Raw genomic sequence first — 21,719 nt, forward strand, 5'->3', positions numbered from 1 at the left:
TATATATTGCCGACCAGTTGGCAGCCCTACAGACGAAAAAATTGTTTGTTGTGCTATTGTGTTCACTTGTGTTCTTGATTTTATTTTTTAAAAACAAAATTGCTTGATAGGGTAAGTGAAATTTGATAAAAATAACTAAATATCAATAAAATGTACAATTTAGCGTAAAGTTTATTTGATAATTAGCAGTTTTTATCTTTATTTTTTCGAAAAATTCAAAAAAATTCTCTCCTTGTTTAGTTCCGATATTTGAGGTTAGAATTCGATGTCAACAATTGTATACATATATATATGTATATACGCGGTGTATTATTAGAAATTCCAGTAATGCTTGATCTAATTTAGTATAGAAATAAAATATTCAGATCTTCATGAAATGAATATTTTTGAAGAAATATTTTTCCATGAATTTTCAGTGTCGACGAAATAAATACGCAGTTTTCTTGTATAGGTATGAGAGAAATTTTATCACTGCACCTGTGTTTGCATTATGAGCTAATGTCTTCATAATACATGCACGAAGTTTAGATTATTGTTTCAAGGATTGCGGTCTTATCATACCTATACTATTTTAGCTGTGCGTGGGTGAAGGAGGTTTCACGGTGGAGCGTAACTATTTTTACTATATATATTTATACATCTATTGACACTCGTTATTCAAATCCGAGTCTAAAACATAAAAACAGTTCAGGGGTCGTACATATTACGGATTCTTCTTCAAATATTTAAATCTCTTTTGTCGAGAATTAAACTGAAAATTTACTTTTATCCCTCGACTTGATTATTAGAAAGTAACGTGAGTATTGGTTGTTAATTTAATTAACATACGTGCTTCAATTTATTTGCATATTATGTTCAAAAATTTTTTTAAATTCTCGTCAAAATTTCAATTATTTTTATAAATATTACAATTTTTCTCCGAAATTCAATTATTTTCAAAAATTTTAATAAAATTTATAATTCTAATAATTTTTGATTCAATCAATTTTATTGTTTAAAAATTTTCAACGATTAAAATCATCGTTGACTCTGAATTTAAATTGTTAAAATTTTTAATCTTTTGAATTCTATAATTCATGTTATTTTTAATTAAGATTAAATTCAGTTAAAAATCTAAATTTCCATTTTTTCCAAATTGTAAACAATATAAATTTGAAACTTTTAATTTTAATCTCAGATTCAACTTCCAACTACGATTATTTGAATCATATTTTATTTTTCATTTAATTTTATACTTTAAAACACAGCCAAAATTTATAATTTCACTAAAGTTTATGTAAATAAATTTTATTAGATAAAATAAATGTCATTGACATAAAATGTCAGTAAAATTTTTGTAAGGTCGCACGTCAAATGTAAATGTACACTAAAAATAACAACAAATGAATGTTTCCTTCCTGACTATTCCAAAAGGTTTTTTAGTTTCAAATATTTATTAAATTTAATAATTTCCGAATAGAATCAAAATTTCCTAAAATTGAATTGTAAACAAATGGATTTGAATATTCTCAAAAAGAATTTTTTCAAAAAAAAAGTTATTTTTTTTAGTTAATTAAAAATTGTAGAAAATAATAATGGAATTAAATGGATGAAAATAATTTTAAAGAAGTTACAGTAACAGTATTCTTATAATATAATATAAAATAATGATTTTATCACTCGGTCATTTTTAATTATTATAAGTTGTTGAATTTGAATTTCATAAAGTTTGAATTTGAAATTTTTGAAAATCTTAACTACTATGAAAAAATAATAACGATTAAATATTTATTTATAAAAGAAGTTCTTGATATTTTCGAATAACTTGACAATTAAAGAAATTCGCTAATAAATGTATTAACATTTTTTTTTTTTTGAGTATCTAATAATTTTAAGAGTGAATCAGAATATTCTTTAAAATCAGGGAAGAAATTAAAATTTTGTCTGAAAATAAGGGAAAAGTCAGAGAAAAACAAAATTAAATTTTTGTGGCTACCCTGGAAAAGTTTGGAATAAAAAGTAGTTCGGAAAATAAACTCGAAAAAAAGTCTGGGAATCTGACATAACGAATTCTCTCTTTTTGCAATTTATTTCTTAATGTTTTTAAAAAAGAAAATTATTCCGTGGTTCGGACCTAATTCGTTGAGAAATAACTCTAACGATTCACACCACAAGTTGTCGTAATTGAATTGAAAAAGTAGAGAATTGATATTATAAGTAAAGGGTTAAATGTTGTTTGCTACGTCTATGTCGCTTTGTCGAACAGACGAACAGTTGAGATTTTCAGAACAGCTCGATTTGAAAGTGAGGCGCCTGTGCACTTGTGGTGTGAAGGGGCTGGGGCAAGGGACCTCCACTCCACTACTGGGGAAAAGGGGCTTATTTCTGTTTGACGGAGGTGGGGTCTGGGGGCTTGTGCGGCACTGCGGCTGCGATAGCCGGCGAGCAAATCGTGTCAGACTCGTGCCTGGCAGAGGGGTCAACGCGAGGCGAGGGAAAGAACGATCACGAACTGCGAACTGTCTTCTTGGGCTTGGCGGGTACGTTATACACGCTTTTCAAACCGCTCCATCGTTTTCTCCTTCTCATCTCTCTCTCTCTCTCTCTTTCTCTGAAAACACTTCTTTTCCCCCTTTTTTTTTTTTAAAAATCTCCTTTTCCTTATAATACTCTCGCACTATATCAGTGCGCGGGTCCAGTGAGAAGCTGTACCGCGAGTTCTCAATTTTCATTATATTTTGACAAAGAAAAGAAAAAAATTGCAAAAGTGAGAGAAGTTTTTTTTGATTTTTTCGAAATACAAGTATTACAAGTATTACAAGTGACCAGGAAGTTTATCAATTTAAAGGAACACGAGAAAGGATGAACGACATGGAGGCCTATGGGGACGGATACATGGAGCCCGAGGAAGAGTGGGAAAGGGAGGGTCTCCTGGACCCGGCCTGGGAGAAACAGCAAAAAAAAGTGAGTGAAAGTTCTTCCCTAAAGGGAAGGTTTTTATTTTCTTAGAAAAAAAGAGAGGTCCCGTTGCAGCAAAAGTTTGCAAAAAAAAGCTGTGCGAGAGGCTTTGTGAGGTTATATGCCTGGCACCAGTGTTGTGAGTGCAACGTGTTTAGAAATTTAGGGTGGAGAGAAAAAAAAGGTTTTTCCTTTTTAATTAATATGTTTAGTGAGCGTATTTTATTTTTGGATTTATAAGTTTTGCGGAAATATGTTCGCAAAACTGACGAGATTCTAACCTCAAAAAAAAAAGTGCTACCAGTTCGCCTTGACTTCGGGAAACGAAAGGTATTTTTTAATTCATTATACTAATTATAGATTAGTGTTCCGGTTTGTTTAGATTTCCTTTCTTTCTCGCATTAAATTGCGAATGAGTTTCGAAATTAAATCTTGAAATTCACCTCTTAAAAATAGACGTTGTTTTACATAATAGTGTCGACTAGTTAAATTTCCTTTTCTTTTCTTTTTTATTTATTTGAGAAGAAGTTCGTTTTGAAAATTAAAAAAATTTCTTTGAATCAAAATTCTAGAATTCTTTTTTAAAATTAATTCTCGAGAAAAGTGCTGAATAATTTCAATTTGAAAATAAAATTAATGTTCTGTCGACATGTTCAGATTCGAACGTTTGAATAAACTACAATATTTTTTTTGTGACTTCTTTTAATTTTTTTATTTTGATAAGAAAACTTTTTTTATATTCAGACCTCGGATAGAATTTTTTGTACTTTTTCCAATTTTTTTCGACTTATTTTCAAAAAATGCAACTTTGTAGATTTTTAGAAGTATTCTTCCAAATATTGCAACAAAATACTTACCACTTTTTTGGTAAAAAAATACAACTATTTTTCAATAATTTTTTTAATTAAAATTTTATTTCGAAATGTAGAATTAAATAGTTTTTATAAAATAGCAATTTTGTAAAATTTTATTTAAATATAACTGATTTTTATTTAAGTATTTCAGTAAAACTAATAAAAAACAAATTTTGATTGCAAATTTTGAAAATAATTGAAATCTCAAAAATTTTAATGCGAAAAATCTTCTAATGAAGACTTGAAAATAAAAATTAATGAAACTCAGGTTTGGAAAATTATATTAAAACATTTTTTTTAAAAAGTTTATTTTTTAAATTTTTTCATTATAAATTTTTTAAATCCAATTATTTTATTACTCAATTAAGAAAATATTGAAATGTTTTCAGTTTAAACATACTTATTTCGGAAAATTTCAAATATTTATAAAAATAATTACAATAAAATATTTTTTAAAATCTAAATTTTTAGAATTGTTAAAATTTTTGGAGAAAATAATTATTTTCGAAATTTTTTATTAAAAATTTGGTAATTATGCAGAAGAGGGACTTTTCCCAATTTTGAAGACAAATGGTTAATCAATCAATTTTATAATCAAAATTCAATTTATATCAAATAAAAAAATTAAATTCAAGTTCTCCAAGCACTTAATTATTTTTTAATCTTTTTTGAAAATTCTTTAAAAAAAATACTCAATTATTTTCAAAAGTTTACTAAATTTCAATTACTTGGAAATTTTCCAATTACATATTATAATTGAAAAAACTGTGATATTTTAAAAATAATTGAATTATTTCAAATATTTTCAATTACATATTTCCGAAAATTCAAAAATCTATAAAAAATAATTGAATTGAAATGTTTTAAAAAATCTAATTTTTTATAATTATCATTAAAATTTTTGAGAAAAAAATCATTAAAAATTTTTAATTTTGAAATTCTCCATTTCATATTTTTCATTAAATTTTGTCAAAAACTTGATTGTTTTTGAAATATTTACCATTAATAGTTTTCACAAAATTTCAATTATTTTCAACAAATTTCCCTAAATTTGAATTATTTGCAAATTTTCCAATTAAAATAATTGAAAGATCTATTATCTTACAAAAATAATTTATTTTTAATATTTTGTGTTATATTTTTTCAATAACTTCATGATTCTAAAGTTCTGAAGATTCAAGTGAACCAAATTTATTTATTTTCTTCTTAAAATTAAATTTTTATTACAATAATTTTGCGTCACAACAAAAATTAATTATATGACGATTTTAAATGTAATTTTAAGTTTTTAATTTTTATTAGAATTTTTTTTTTGCAAAATTTATGAAATTTTTTTTGTTTTTAAATAAATTAATTATTGAAGAAGTTTCTGAAAATGATTGAAAATAGTTAATTTAGAGAAGAATATAAGTTAAAAATTCTAGAAAATAATTGAATTTAATTCAATTATAAAAGCAGGGATCACAGTTAGTCCCCTTTTTTTCATTTTTATTATCCTTTTAAATTAATAAAATCCCCTAAAACACCTAAAATCATAAAATTTTCTCCCTTTTTCCTCTTATTTTAAAAAAAACTTGTAAAAATGGTCATTATTTGTAAGTTAGAAAAATTTTTAGTTATGCTTGAAGAAAAAATTTTTACTGTTTGTAAACTTTTAAAAAATGTTAATATTTTGAAACTTAAAAATCTTTTTATATTATTTCTCAGAGGATTTAAACTTAGAAATTTTTTCCAAAAATGTAACAAATATAAAATAACTTTTACTTCTAAGAAAAATCCAAATTGTTTGGAATTTTTGACAAATTGAATTATTTCCAGAATAAATTTTACTAAGTAAATTCAAAGTATATCTTACTAATTTTCAATAAAATTTACTCTTGAAATATAACGATTTTTAAATAGCAAAATTTACTATTTTCAATGTCTATGTCAATTTTTTTATGAAAATCATTTAAATTTTCCTCGAACATTAAAATTAGCTATTAAATATTCTTATTTTTAGAGTATAAATTTTACTATTTTTGAAAGAAAGTTTTCTAATTTTTATAAAAAAAATTGTCTTTGAAAATATTAAAAGTTATTCCGGAAATAACAATGTTTAATTTGTACTAAATTTTACTAATTTTGAAGGAAATTTTTCCAAGTCAGAAAATTAATTTTACTAATTTTTTTCTGAAATTTACTTTGTATATCGGAAAATTCTTGTAATTTTAAAACAAAAGTAGCGTTTGCAATAAACGTTTTGATTGAAAATTTAAAGAAAGTTACGGACTACAGAAAAATATAAAAAAAATATCAATTATTAAATTATTGTAAATAAATAAATAAATAAATAAATTAACAGAAAAAGTTTAACAAAAAAAATAATTGGATTTAAAAAAGCTGAATTTAACAGAAGACGTAAAAAAAAATGTTTAAAATAAATTTCATGATATATAATACAATAATTTTTACTTAATTTAAAAATTCCTTTTTTTTAACTGAATCCCTTTTTTGGAAAATAAAATCCTCTTTTTTATCTAATATTACATGAGAAAATCACTGTGATCTCTGTAAAAGTTTTAAATAATTGAACTTAGAAATCAGTGAAATGTCAGGAAAATAAAAAATAAATTTTTGTGACAACACAATAAAAAAAAATTTACACTTTTTTTATCTTTAATCTTTTAATTTTTTTTTAATCTTTAAAAAAAGTACTTTTGGGCCTTAAAATTAATCCGAGGTCTAAATATTAAAAGATTAGTTCATAAAATGAGTAAATATGTAATTTGCAATATTTTTCATTTTTAGTAATTTTAAACAAAAATTGTCTTAGTAATTTTTTAGAAATATTTAAGAAGAAGAAAGTTGTTTATTTGAGGGTTGAAAGCATTATAGAGAAATGCATTGTTGTTGGATTATTTTCTCGTATTATAAAGGTGATTTCTTGATTTGATATAGTTAGTGGGTAATTGATTTAGTATGGCTTCAAGTATGCAGAGGTGAAGTTTTCCCAATTTTTGGCAGTGGCTCAAGGCCCCCAGGCTCATGTTGCTTGCTTACTGTGCAGCCCTTCGGATTGTATTTTCGGACTTTATGACGAAAATAATTGGGCAGTGACTCACGTCGTGGAGTATTACAGTTTCATCAAAACTTTTCCGATACTTACCTACGTGAAAGTTCCTGTTTTTAATTCTCCCGCAATGATTCAACGTTAACTGTTTCTGGTTATATGTCGGCATGGTCGGCATTTCATATTCCACACATACTTCGCTTCATAATTTCATTTCAAGTAAATCAATTAAAAGAGGAACATTACCAGCACTTTGGAGTCTTTTAATATTTATACAAAGCAAGAAAACGTCTACTCACTTCAAAATTATTTTTCCTTTTTTATTTCATTCTTCATTTTCAATAAAAATGTTCTGAACCTTTTTTCAAATTAGGCTCAAGAAATAATAGCGTTAATGAAAATTTGTTTTGGTTTAGCATCATATACGTAAACAATAAAAAATGTCTGGAGTTTCGTAATTCTTAATCTAATTTGTCATTTATCTGATAAATTTCAGAGATTCGTTATAATATAACAGAAATTCGTTCTTGTAATTGAATATAAAAATATTTTGACTGTTTTCTTGAGAACCATAATGTGTGTAAAATATTTTGTAATATTTCATATGCGCTTTAAAAACAAGAAACAACACATTTATACACGCGCGTTACAAAATATTGCTCTTTAAAGATGGGATCACGATTATAAGTATAATTATATTGAAAGGAGTCATGAAAAGTATGCGAAAATAATCTGAAAATAATTCGCAATCTGACCTTGGAACTTTGTTAAAGGAAATAAAATAAATTGCTTTAATATGTAAGTAAAATAAACCAAAGCGTGACCCACTTGCAAATGAAATGCCGTCATTGCTTGGAATGTGCGAGTTTTGTATAGTACGTTACGTCTGATTCAGAAAAAGAGCTTCTAACAGACATTTTCTCAGCTGATTTACAGTTATCTCTCTATTCAAGGCAATTCATTACTTAATTAACTATAACTTTGTTAAGAATAATTCACCTATTTTTTTAATGATGAACAAGCGCCGAAGAAAGCGGACTGACTAACATGTAAGATATTTTATCCCTAAACGTACCCTATTTTTTTCGTCGCAGGAAATCAATTATTTTCAATAATTTTTAAGTAATTCTGCAAAAGAATTCAATTATCTTGATAACCAACAAAATTCTCCCCATAAAATCAATTATTTTAAGGATTTTTAATGAAATTCTTTTCCAAAATTCAATTATTTTGATAAATATCAAAATTCTTCTCAAGAATAAATTCAATTATTGTCAAAAATTTTAATTACATTCTTGGCAATATTTCAATTATTTAAACAAAATTTAATAAAATACTTTACACGAATTCAATTATTTTTATAAATAGCAAAATTTTTCGCCAAAAATTCAATTATTTTCAAAAATTAAAATAAATTTCTTTGCAACATTTCAATTATTTTTAAAAGTTTTTCGCAATTCAATGTTTTTACATATTTACTATTTTTATGAAATTTATCAACAGATTTAATTATAGAAAAAACTTGTTCATATAATTCTACGAAAAGATTCAATTATTTTCATAAATAATAAAATTTCATTTACGAATTCAATTATTTTCATCGCAGAATTTTGAAATATTTTTAATACAATTTGAAATAAATTACTTGAAAATTGCCATTATTATTAAAAATTTTATTAAAACTTGAGGAAAGAATTCAATTTTAAGAAACATTCAATTATTCAATAAATCAATAAATTTCGTTGCAATAATTCAAATATTTTCATAAATAACATTTAATTCGTCGCAGAAAATCAATTATTTGCAAAAAATTTTTTAAGTAATTTTGCAAAAGAATTCAATTAGCTTGATAAACAACAAAATCGCATAAATTCTTCCCATAAAATCAATTATTCTAAGGAATTTTAATAAAATTCTTTTCCAAATACAATTATTCTTTAGAAGAATTCTATTATTTAGAAAAATATTAGAATTTTCCACATGAATTCAATTTTTTTTTCAAATATTTTAATAAAATTGTTCGAAAGAAATCAATTATTTTAAATGAAATTTTAATAAAATTTTTTTGAAATAATTCAATTATTCTTTTATATTTTAATAAAATTCTTCCTGAGAATTCAATTATTTACGTAAATAATTCTTCGAAAGAAATTCAATTATGTTGATAATGAACAAAATCATTCCCGAAAATACAATTATTTTGAGGAATTTCAATAAAATTCTTTGCAAAATTCAATTATTTTCATAAATAACAATATTCATCACAAGAATTCAATTATTTTTAAATGTAATAAATTTCTTCCTGGAAATTCAATTATTTAAAAAAAATTTAATAAAATCGTTCGCAAGAATTCAATTATTTTCATAAATAATAAAATTCTTCTCAGGAATTCAATTATTCTTGAAAAATTAAAAAAAAATCGTAGCAATTATTCAAATATTTTCATAAATAAAATTCATCGCAGGATTTCAATTATTTTTAATAAAATTATAATCGAATCCTCGAAAAATGTAATATTATTCTTAAAAATAAATTAAAAAATCAATTACTTAAAAAAATGGTTTTTTTTAATTCTTCGGAAGAATTCAATTATTTACAAAAATATTAAAATTTTTCACAGGAATTCAATTGTTTTTAAATATTTTAATAAAATTGTTCGAACGAAATCAATTATTTTAAGTACAATTTTAATTACATTTTTTTGAAAGAATTCAATTATTATTTTAGATTTTAATAAAATTCTTCCCAAGAATTCAATTATATCGATAAATAACAAAATTATTCCCGAAAATTCAATTATTTTGAGGAATTTTAGTAAAATTTTAAGAAACATTCAATTATTCAATAAAACAATAAAATTCGTTGCAATAATTCAAATATATTCATAAATAACATTTAATTCGTCGCAGAAAATCAATTATTTTCAAAAATTTTTAAGTAATTTTACAAAATAATTCAATTATCTTGCTAAACAACAAAATCGCATTAATTCTCCTCATAAAATCAATTATTCTAAGGAATTTTAATAAAATTCTTTTCCAAAATTCAATTTTTTTGATAAATATCAAAATTCATCGCAAGAATTCAATTCTTTTGAAAAGTAATAAAATACTTTACCGAAATTAAATTATTTTCAAAATTTTTTAAAAATTCTCCTCAAGAATTAAATTATCTTTATAAATAGATTGGAAAATTCTTCTCAAGAATTAAATTATTGTCAACAATTTTTTTTAAAATTATTCTTCTCATGAAGTCAATTATTTTCAAAAATTTTAACAAAATTCTTCTCATGAATTCAATTGTTTTTAAAAATTATTATCTGAATTCTTCTCAGGACTTCAATTATTTTTAAAAAATGTAATAAAATTCTTCAAAAAGTTTTCAATAATTATTTTCAAAAATTGTTATAAAATTCTTTAATATAATAAATTTCATTAAAATTTTAATTAAATTCCTTTAAAGAAATGAAATATTTTCAAAAGTTGTTAATACAATTCTTTGTAAAAATTAAATTTTAACAAACATTCAATATTATTTATTTTTGTATTTAAATAATTGATTTCTCGAAGAATTAAATTATAGTTTTTCGTACTTTTAACTAACAATTCTGTAGAATTATTTTTTTTGAAAAAGTTTAATTGAATAATAATTGATGATGTTATTGATTTGAAGTAGAATTTTAGTTAAAAATTCTAGAAAATGTTAATTTAATTGAAATGATATAAATAATTTTGAAGAAATTACAGTAACAATATTTTTATGATAATTTTTTACAATATGCTTAAAAACTCTACTAACTTCTATCCTACCATCTTCATTTGTTAATACCTTAAATTTTTATGATAATAAACTAATGATTTTGTCAGTCTGTCATCTTTATGTTTTATAATAATATTCTTATGAGTTGTTCAATTTGAAAAGGTTTGAATTTGAAATTTTTGAACATCTTAATTCCAATGAAAAAAAAAATGATGAAATATTTATTTTAAATAAAACTATTGATGTGTTGGAATAATTTTACTTTTGATGAAATTTGTAAATAAATTGAATAGAACATTTTTTTGAGTATCTAATAATTTTTAGAGTGAATCAGAATATTCTTTAGGGTCAGGGAAAAATATAAGTCAAAGTTGTGTTTGGAAATCAGGGAAAAATAAAGTTAAATTTTTTTTTAAGTGTCGAAAATAATGGTAGTAATCAGGATAATCTGATGAGACTTTTAACTATTACTTATAAGAAACAAATTGACGACATATTTTTTTATACTATCAACCCGCTCCAAATAAGATCATTCATAATAAATGAATAGTTGCTGAATTGTTTGCTCTGTAGAGATTTCGTAATAATGATAAATTTATACTCCTCGTAAGTCCTTAGAAACGAACTGAATCCTTTCGTTTTAAAAAGTTCTTGCAATATAATTAAGACTGGTCAGGACAATAAAATCTTTCTTAATAAAAGAAGAGTAATAATCCGTATGTTTCTTTGTTGGGGGGATACCAGTGACATCATATGCACGGTATATGCAATATGATGTTCTGCCAAGTGTCATGTAATTTGTAGATATATGTTACAATGTTGATTTTTTTCTTCTGATACTCTATACACATCGTTCTGACTAATGCTGCTCTGTTACCTATACTTAAGCAATTAAATATAAAGCGCGATTTATTCAAAGTAAGTCATTTTCATTCAAAAATAAATCCGAACATTTAGGACACGTACGTTTTTTCGGGCACTTATTTTGTAAATAAATTATTCTCTGCTGGTCTGGCAGTTCTTTCTTCGAAATAGAAAATCTTTTAGTTCTGACAGTCGGCTACGCCAAAAGTTATTTAAGAAGAAAAGAAAAAAAAGAAAATAGAAAATCTATTTTACAAAAAATTTAATACTTGAGAAACATAGATATTTACGAACAAACAAATCCTGATTTTTTGGTTACGGACATAGGACAAAAATACTCTGAACAAAATAAATTTTGGGCAGAATGTCACTACATTCTGCCCAAAATTTATTTTGTTCAGAGTATTTTTGTTGGTTCGAAATTTGGAATTTAAACAAAACAATATAGTTTGTTTTTGCTCCCAGTCGATTTTAAGTTGATTAAGATTATCATACTTGATAAAATGTAAAAATGTGACAAAGAAAAATAGTTGAGAAATCAACAGAACTGATAAAGTTATTGATGAAAAAAGGTGACATTGTGATCGAACAGTCGCACTGACTTTTCGTTTCAGTTGAATAATTTCTGTTGCACGCAAATTACTATGTGTACAATTATTTTATCTATTTCCTGAGGCAAATTCCTGTTGTAAAATGTTAGCAATGGCTCTATAGCAAAGTCAAGGCACTCGTTCATAAAGAATTATCGCACTATCTATTCAATTTTTGATGGCGTAAAGATCGTTAACCTTTAAAAGTTTTAGGCCGCGAGCCAAATCTCAGATTGAAATCGGGTGACCCAGTCATGCCATAGTTTGAACTACGCAAGTCGATTGTTATGCGATGATAACAAGTTTCTTCCTATCATTCTGCTTCCGTCCGATTCCGTCACGCAATGCGAACATTCCGCTTTTACACTTGAAAGCTTTTTTTTACCCATTCGGCTGATTAGATTAATTTCTCTATTAATCTAATTGTAAACATTAGTCGTGTGTGCCTTTAAATTACTGTATTTTATTTTAGCCTATCTTTAATCGGAGCAATTAAGTTTCAAGCAAATCCGAGTGGTTTTTAACTTTTTTCCTCCGCCATATTGGATCCGCCATTTTGAATTTTTAAAATCAAGTTCGGATTCGTAATCAGACATCAAAAACCTATTATAGTAACAACTTTCAAGCGAATTCGATCCGTTATTTTGAAATTTGACGTTCTAGGGAAAATCTATAAAAATAATTTTTTGGTTATTAACTTTAAAACCAAACTCACTTTTTCTATACCTATTCATTTTGAAAAAGAGATTTTTGTAAATAAAACAATTAAACTAAAACTTATTTTTCTTCCACATAAAATTATTTTTCAGTTTAAATTAATATGCTAATGAAAAAGTATAGAATATATTAAATTATTAGATTTAACAATAAAAAAAAAAATTTTTTTTTTCAATTTTTATAACAATTTTATTATAAAATTAATAATTTTATATAATTTAACAAGCATATTGTAAACAATAATAATTGTAATGATAATATTTATTAATAATAAATAAAAATTTAATAATTTTGTTTGAAAATAAATTTGAACTTTACAACTTTGAAATTTATTTGCAAATTTATTTGTAAATTTATTTTTTCCCCGTGAAATTTTAATTATTTCTCAAATGGATATTGATTATCGTTCACTGAAAAATGTCTTTTGTTATCGAAAGACTTTATCGTCAAGTGCCAATGATGTAAAAAGTCGTGAAAACAAGCATTTCTTAATGACTCAGAATAATGTAGAATGTTTTTTAAATTGTAAATAAAAAATACGCATTGGAATGAGGATTAAGCAAAAAAAAAAAATATTTTCCTTTATTGTGAAACTCGAGAGTAAAGTTTTTTTTTTAATTTCTTAATGAAAAATATATTCAGGAAGTGAAAATTTATTTTTACCTAATTAGCAGAAGAAAAAAGAATGTGTAAATATTTTGATTTATTAATTAGTAAATTAATATTCATTTTTGTTTAAGTTATTATTGAATTAGTATTTTAATCTTATTTATTAATTATTTTAGTGTTTGGCTTATAAACTATGAAATTACGATGATTTTTAATAGAAAACCTTTAATTTGTTTCTATTTCTGATAATAATTTTTTTTAATAACTTCATTCTTGAAGAACTATCATAAAATTATTACTTAAATATTTCAAAATTAATTAAATTTTAAGAGTTGCGTTTACAATTTCCAGAAATATTATTCAATTTCTTAATATTATTTAAAATTATTAAAAATAATGGATTTGTAGAAGAATTTTAGTTGAAAACACTTTAAAAAAATTTCATTTTGAAGAATAAGTTATACAAATGATTGTAGAAATTCAATTATTTTCAAAAGTAATGAAATTCTTCGCAAAAATTCAGTTATGTTTAAAAATTTTTTTAAATTCTCGTGAAAATTTCAATTATCTTTATAAATCATAAAATTCTTCACAGAAATTCAATTACTTTCAACAATTTTAATAAAATTCTTGGCAAAATTTCAATTATTTAAACAAAATTTCCCTCAATTCAATTATTTATTTTCATCTACATACTATTTAAAAAAAAAAATTTCATTTAAATTATTTATTTAATAAAATTCTACGCAAACATTTAATTATTTTTATAAATAATAAAAATTTGACAGGAATTCAGTTATTTACAAATTGAATTCTCGTAGAATTTTTTTTAATAACAATTGATTTAAAAAAGAATTTTAGATAAAATTTTATACAATAATTGAATATTAGAAGCATTAGAGGATGAATTTTTGAAAATAATTGAATTTTGAAAAGGTTTAAAATTAAAATCTTTAAAAATGTGAATTTTTCATATTCTTAACTAAAAATTCTTTAGAATTCTTAAATTTTAAAATAATTTTAATAATTCCAATTCTTCTGAAATTAGTTAAATTTCTTAATATATATTTAATTAATTAATAAAAATAATGGATTTATAAATGAATTTTAGATAAAAACGAAAAAAAAATTGAAATTTGGAGATGTTTTAATGCAAAAATTCAATTACATACTTTCAAAAGTAATAAAATTTTTCTCAGAAATTCAATTATTTTCAAAATTTAAAAAAGAATTCTTGTTAAAATTTCAATTATCTTTATAAATAATAAAAATCCTTCTCTGAAATCCAATTATTTTCAAAAATTTTAATAAAATTCTTGTCAAAATTTCAATTATTTTCAAAAATTTTTCTCAATTAATGATTTGTTCCAAAATTCAATTAATTTCAAAAATTTTAATAAAATTCTTGGCAAAATTTCAATTATTTTCCAAAATTTTCCTCAATTTTCAATATCTACTAATTTAAAACAAATTTCCAAAAGAATTCAATTATTAAAACAACTTTTAATAAAATTTTACGCAAACATTGAATTATTTTCATAAATAAATAATACAATTTTGTTTAGAAATTCAATTATTTTCATAAATAATCAAAATCATCGCAGAATTTTAATTATTTTTAATACAATTTTAATCAAATTCCTCGAAAAATGTAAATATTTTTAAAAAATGTATTAAAATTTGTCGAAAGATTTTCAATTATTAAGAAATTCGTTAATAAAACACATGAGAATTACGTTTTAAGAAACATTTAATTATTTATTAAATAAATAGACTTTTCTAATAAAAATTAAGTTAAACAAAAATTGTAGTTAAAATTTTACATAATATATATAATTTTACTTTTGAAGAAGTAAATAAATGTACCAGACAATTTTTTTGAGTTTCTAATAATTTTTAGAGTGAATCAGAACATTCTTTTGGGTCAGGGAAATAGTTCAAAATTTTGTCTGGAAATCCGGAAAAATAGAATTTTTGTGGCAACCCTATATGTTTATTAAATTTTGTGTATTTAGTCATTTTTAGTTTTAAAGGAGAAATTTAATGCTATTTAAAAGAAAAAGTTTTGATTAGTAAACGTCAGGTCACTTTAGTCTTTGAGGAGAAAAAATTCGAATGAAATTGGTGAAATAAGCGTGGGTATGAAGATACAGAAGGATAAATACCCAGCATCCCATTACGTCATCTACGGCCGTCTAAAAACGACGTCTCACAAAAATATCTCGCGAGATCTCTCAGCGGCTTTTATAAACAAACGTGTTCGAGAGAAGAAAAAATGATAAGCGTCAATTTGAAATTTTTAATACCAGTTATATTTTTACCCTGTAAAAATAATTTTCTTCTAAAAATTTGATTTTTTGAAAATTATTTAGAAATTTTCCCAAATTTTTCGGTATAAAATATATATTTTGGTGTAGGATGTATTTCGGTATTGGATTGAAATAGTTTTTGATCTGATAATGTATAGCATTTTTTTGTATGGAATATATGAAATAGTTTATTGAGTAGGAAATCCGAAAGGAGTATAATTGAGTTGGAAAAGATCCTGTGTGGATTGAGTCTAGTCGTAAATGCGTATATAGACATTATAGAGATTAAGGAAAATTATCCGGATGCCGTCTATGGATGTACGCGAGTAAAGCGAGAGGTCGTTCCACCGTGCATTGACAGTCTCTACAATTTTATGCTCCGTTCTATTTGCAGCGAACTTTACCGTTGATGTTTATATGCTGAAAATAACATTGCTCACATATGCCGTTTATTATAGATATACAATTATCTAGTCGGATATAGAATCATCCGAGTTCGAAACAATTCATTCATCTCTGTCATTTTTCCAAATTTATTAAGAATTTTCAACACTTCCGGGATATTAATAGAATGAAGGCATTAATTTCAATTTTCAACACTATCCTCGCACTTCTTGTTTTTTTCTTTATCATACTATCACTGTCTGCGGGAAAAATGGAATTATTAAAGTCAGTTTACACTATAAAAAAAGGTTCTAAATTAGAGCTGATTTCGGTACTAAAATAGAACCAAATTACGATTTAGTACTAATTTTGGTACTAAATTAGTACCTTTCTTTTTACAGTGTAACCGCCCTTACCCTTCGAATAATTTTGGTCATGGATTTTTTTATGATGATTATGGAACTGTAAATTAAAATAATGCTCTCTAGTAGGTCAATCTTTTGAGAAAATTAGGGTCAAAAAAAGCTGTTTTTGATCGACTCTGTTGTATGTCGGGTTTGTTGAATGACAATTCTGTTATTTGTTAAAGGTTGTTGAAATATCGATTCTGTCTTACGTCAGTATTTTGTTAAATAAAAAATCTGTTACTTGTCAGGTTGTCGATATGATAATTCTGTTGGGTATAACTATATAAGGTCAATTGCATGACTACTCTGTTAAATTTTAATTCCGTTATATGCTTTTCTGTTAAATGACAGTTTGGTTATGACTCAGTAACTAAACTGTGCAGGTTTCGTACTCATCTACTAAAACCTACTACTTACTAATTTTTTTTTACGTTATGCTACTATTTGAGTACTTTTTTTAGATTTCAGCCACTAAAAGCTACTATTTCTGTTTTTTTTTAGAATTTCCACTACTTTAAATTCGCTAATACCAGAAATCAAAAAACTATTCTCAAAAATTATAATCAATTTTTTTAAAACGATTCAATTATTTTCAAAACATATTTGAAAAATGAAATTCAATTATTTTCAATATCTAGTTAGTATTTTCATCAAATTTCGCAAAACAATTCAATTATTTACAAAAAAATTGATAAAATTCATAAAAAATTAAAAAAAAAAAAAATTCATAAACAATAAAATTTCCACAGGAATTCAATTAGTTTAGAATAGCATTTTCAACAAAATTTCGAAAAAATCAACAAAATTTTTATACAATTCTTCACAATAATTCAAATAGTTTCACTAATAATAACATTTTTCATGGAAATTCAATTTTTAGAAAAAAATTTTGATAAAATCTAAACAAGAATTAAATTAATTTCATAAATAATAAAACTCATCAAAGAATTACAATTGTTTTTAATTCAATTATTTTCAAAAATATAACAAATTTTTCACTGAAATTCAATTCTGCTTAAACATTTTAATAAAATTTTTCGCAATAATTCAATTATATTTTTTAAAAAATTTCGAAATTTCACAATAATTCTAATACTTTCACTAATAATAACATTTTCCATGGAAATTGAATTATTAAAACTATTTTTCATGGAAATTCTAAGAAAGAATTCAATTATTTTCGTAAATAATAAAACTCATCGAAAAATTTTAATTATTTTTAATACTATTTTTAATTAATTAATAGAAAAATTCAATTATTTTCACAAATAGAATTTTCCACAAGAATTCAATTATTTAAAATAAAATTTTCATAATACTTATATTATAATATTTCAAAAAATTTAATTATTTAAAACAATAAATAATAAAATTCTTCTATGGAATTCAATTATTTTTGAAAATTTTAATAAAATTCTTTGGAAAATTCAATTATTTTCATAAATAACATTATTCATCGACACAAGAATTCAATTATTTGAAAAAATTCTAATAAAATCCTTCCCAAGGATTTCCAGAGAAATTCAATTAATTTAGAATACCATTTTCAAAAAAATTTCAAAATTCCACAATAATTCAATTACTTTCACTAATAATAACATTTTTCATGGAAATTCATTATTTAAAACAATGCTTATAAAATTCTTATGGAGAATTCAATAATTTAAAAAGAAACAAATTTTTTCATAGAAATTCAATTCTTTTTAAACATTTTAATAAAATTTTTCGCAATAATTCAATTATTTTTGAAAATTTAAAAAAAAAAAATGCTTAGCAACTATTCAATTATTTTCATACATAAAATTCATCGCAGGATTTCAATTATTTTTAATAAAATTATAATCGAATTCTTCGAAAAATGTAATTATTCTTAAAAATAAATGAAAAAATCAATTACTTAAAAAAATGTTTTTTTTAATTCTTCGGAAGAATTCAATTATTTACAAAAATATTAGAATTTTTCACAGGAATTCAATTATTCTTTTCGATTTTAATAAAATTCTTCGAAAGAATTCAATTATGTCGATAAATAACAGAATTATTCCCGAAAATGGAATTATTTTGAGAAATTTTAATAAAATTCTTTGCCAAATTGAATTATTTTCATAAATAACAATATTCATCACAAGAATTCAATTATTTTTAAAATTATTTTAAACAATTCTAATCAAATTGTTCTCAAGAATTTAATTATTTTCATAAATTATAAAATGCTTTTAAGAATTCAATTATTTCCAAAAAAAATTTAATAAAATGTCACACAGACATTTAATTATTGTCAAAAATTTTAATAGAATTCTTTGCAAAATTTAATTATTTAAAAAAAAAAAAAATTTAATTATTTAAAAAAATTTTTGTAAATATCTTCGAGAAAAATTCAATTATTTTCATGAATAATAAAAATTTCTCAGGAATTCAATTATTTAAATTAGAATTTACATAAAATTAGTCGAAAAAAATCAATTATTTAAAAATTTTTCGCGAAAATTAAATTATTTTTATAAATATTTAAATTCTTTGATGAATAATAAAATTCGTTGCAGGAATTTAATTTATAAGGAGAATAAGAAAAATGTTGATATTTTTGATGAAAATTAGAGAAAAGTCAGGAAAGTAAAATATAGAATGCAATTTTTTGTCAGTTTTGTGAAGTTTCTAAAACGTTTGGTATAATTTAATTTTTCTTTAATTTCAATTTTTGATCAAAAAGTTTATGAGAATTTAACAATTTGGAAGAAACAATTTAAAAAAAGTCAATTTCAATTATCTCTGCGTAATAAACATCAACTTTTGTACTTTTAAAAATTTTGAATTATAAATGATATTAATTTCAGAAAAAGTTGATTTGACTTTGTACGATTTTTATTTTTTTGGTACTTTTTTGTTATTATCAAAAATGTCAATATTCCTTTTTATGGGGAGAATATTTACGTGAACTGAAAGCAGAAGCTGTTATTTAAACTCTCGGCGTTTTATTTATTTTTTTTCATTGAAACGAAAAGTAGAAGAGTTTAGGAATTCAGCGTGAAAGTGGATCGACAGGATTTGTGAAATGGACAGTAGGAGGTAACTGAACTTTTAGGTCATTCGCACGTGTTGTTAAGAGTGCAAGGACTCGATGCATTTGCATTATTCGAAGATTTCTTCTCGAAACTCTGAAAAGTTTGTTAATTAGAAATTTTGTCTCATCTTCTTATTAATAACTCTTTACTTTGCTGGACTTGTTTTTATTCTATATTAATCAAATTAAATCCAATCAATATTTAGTCAATTCGAATTTTACTCGATGCAAAGTTTAGATTATTAAAACTTTAACTTGTTAAAATCCCCAATTAATTAAAATTATAATATTGTAGTTAATAAAATATAATAATTAGCTTTTAAAAATGTTGGACAAAAATTAATGTAAAAAAAAAAATAATGTAAAAAAATGTAAAAAAAAAAAAAATAATGTACAGTTTTGTAATATTTCAATGTGCGAATCCTTAATCTGTAATTTTTAGGGATACTCCAACAAGAAGTGTAAAAAAAGTTTCTAAATTTTAATGGTGGACACTATAGTGGCCACCATTTATTTTGACGAATCTTTTTATCGAATTAACTTTTTATGTATCAATTTTTTTTAAATAAAAATCTACTAAAATCTGTGCAAATTTACCGGTCCTCTAAAGGTTAAGTCGTTTTTTAAAATTAAGTATATTTTTTATAAATATTAACCGAAAGAATAAATGTTCCAAATGAAAAGCATAAGAAGCATTTTTAAGAGCATAATTGTAGCATAATTGTAACATAATTGACATTATATTAGAGAATAATTGAGGCACGTATATATGATAGTATTTTGAAAGCATAAATCATAAAAGCATAAAGTTCCTGCCTCTATATTTATCTTTTTGAACATAATTTCTTACGAATTTTTTATCGATTTGTTTTGCGTATTTGCTGTTCAAAACTGGATCTAGAGCCGTTATTTTCTAACAGAGTGATTGGGAATTTTTAGAAAGTAGCTCAATGTAATTTTCAAACAGATGGTCAATACGCAAATTTATAAAATACGTCTCTCATCGAATCACGTTAAGTTAATGATACGTGTAGCATTTTTAAAAAGTCACGCTTCTTATTTTCCATTTCTCATTAAAACCCGATTACAATTTATAAAATCACTTTTTTCAAACAAGCTGTTCAATCCATTTTGTATTATAATCGAAGATTTATTTAATTCATTTTATTTATGTTATTCAGTTTATTTATTTTATTCATTTTATTTATTTTATTCTTTTTATTATAAATATTGAAGACTGTTGCTGTGAATTTAGTGAATTTACTTAAGTGAGATTATAATAATAGCAATGATAATAATTAATTTGTTGTTTCACTTTATGCTTCTAAGACTTAAACGAACTAGAGCTTGAATGATGTTCCATTAGGGAGACATTTCGAGTTAAAATAAGCCAAAACTGAGAATCATTTGTTGCACCTTGACCTGACTTTACGAGACTGCATCAGAGCTTCAGAAATAAATCCACAAACCTACCTGATGGGTCAAAGTCAGTGATCGCAAACTAGAACAAATATTTCAAACATTTAAAAATACATTTCTTGCAATATTAGAAATTTTTTAGAATAGAAATGGGGGTAAGAAGAAATTATGTACATCGAAAAACTTTTCTTGTGAAGCAAAGAAAAGGTAAAACTTTTTCGATTTGCAGATAAAATTCTTTTTATCGAAGAAATTAAAATAAGGCATTATTCCGTAGAACATTTGTTTTATGGAATATAATGCCTATTTTAATTTCTTCTACTTAATTTAAACAAGTTTCTGAATAAGCCCTCAAAGTGAACTATATAGTAATAATGGGACATAAAATCAGTTCGTTATGTAACAAGCATTTCAATCTATATTATAAATGATTATAAATGAAAAGTTATATTGATAAACGGAATTTTTAAACCATTGAAGTAATAATTCGAATGATAAGGGGTTTAGACTTAATGGCCTTTGGGCTTAATTGGCCTAATTGTTTCAATATATTTTGAAGTTAAAATAAAACAAACGTTAGTGTTAAGTTATAATGTTAATGATCGATATTCAATGGGAACAATGAAAAATATTGAAATAGGTACACGATTGAGTTATAAAATAACATTGATTTTTTCGAATTAAACAATTTTTAGAGGAATTATAAATAAGCAAATACTTTCAGGATATCTTTTACGTTTTGATTTAAAAGAAATT

The 21,719-nt window shown here is 23.4% G+C and overlaps 1 protein-coding gene across 5 annotated transcripts in view; it reads left to right on the top strand.

Moving 5' to 3' along the window:
* LOC122498086 (alpha-actinin, sarcomeric) overlaps positions 1–21,719 on the top strand; it is a 52,929-nt gene continuing 31,210 nt past the window's right edge. Inside the window, exons 1-2 of one of the 5 annotated variants that reach the window (XM_043605646.1) lie at positions 1–111; positions 2,828–2,943. In XM_043605646.1, coding sequence (XP_043461581.1) covers positions 2,842–2,943 — 102 coding nt within the window. In that variant the 5' untranslated portion in view covers positions 1–111; positions 2,828–2,841. The other 4 variants (XM_043605644.1, XM_043605643.1, XM_043605645.1 and 1 more) reach the window with 4 other exon arrangements.

Source organism: Leptopilina heterotoma, unplaced genomic scaffold, assembly GCF_015476425.1.
Source record: "Leptopilina heterotoma isolate Lh14 unplaced genomic scaffold, ASM1547642v1 Lhet_142, whole genome shotgun sequence".
In the NCBI taxonomy this organism is placed as follows: domain Eukaryota; kingdom Metazoa; phylum Arthropoda; class Insecta; order Hymenoptera; family Figitidae; genus Leptopilina; species Leptopilina heterotoma.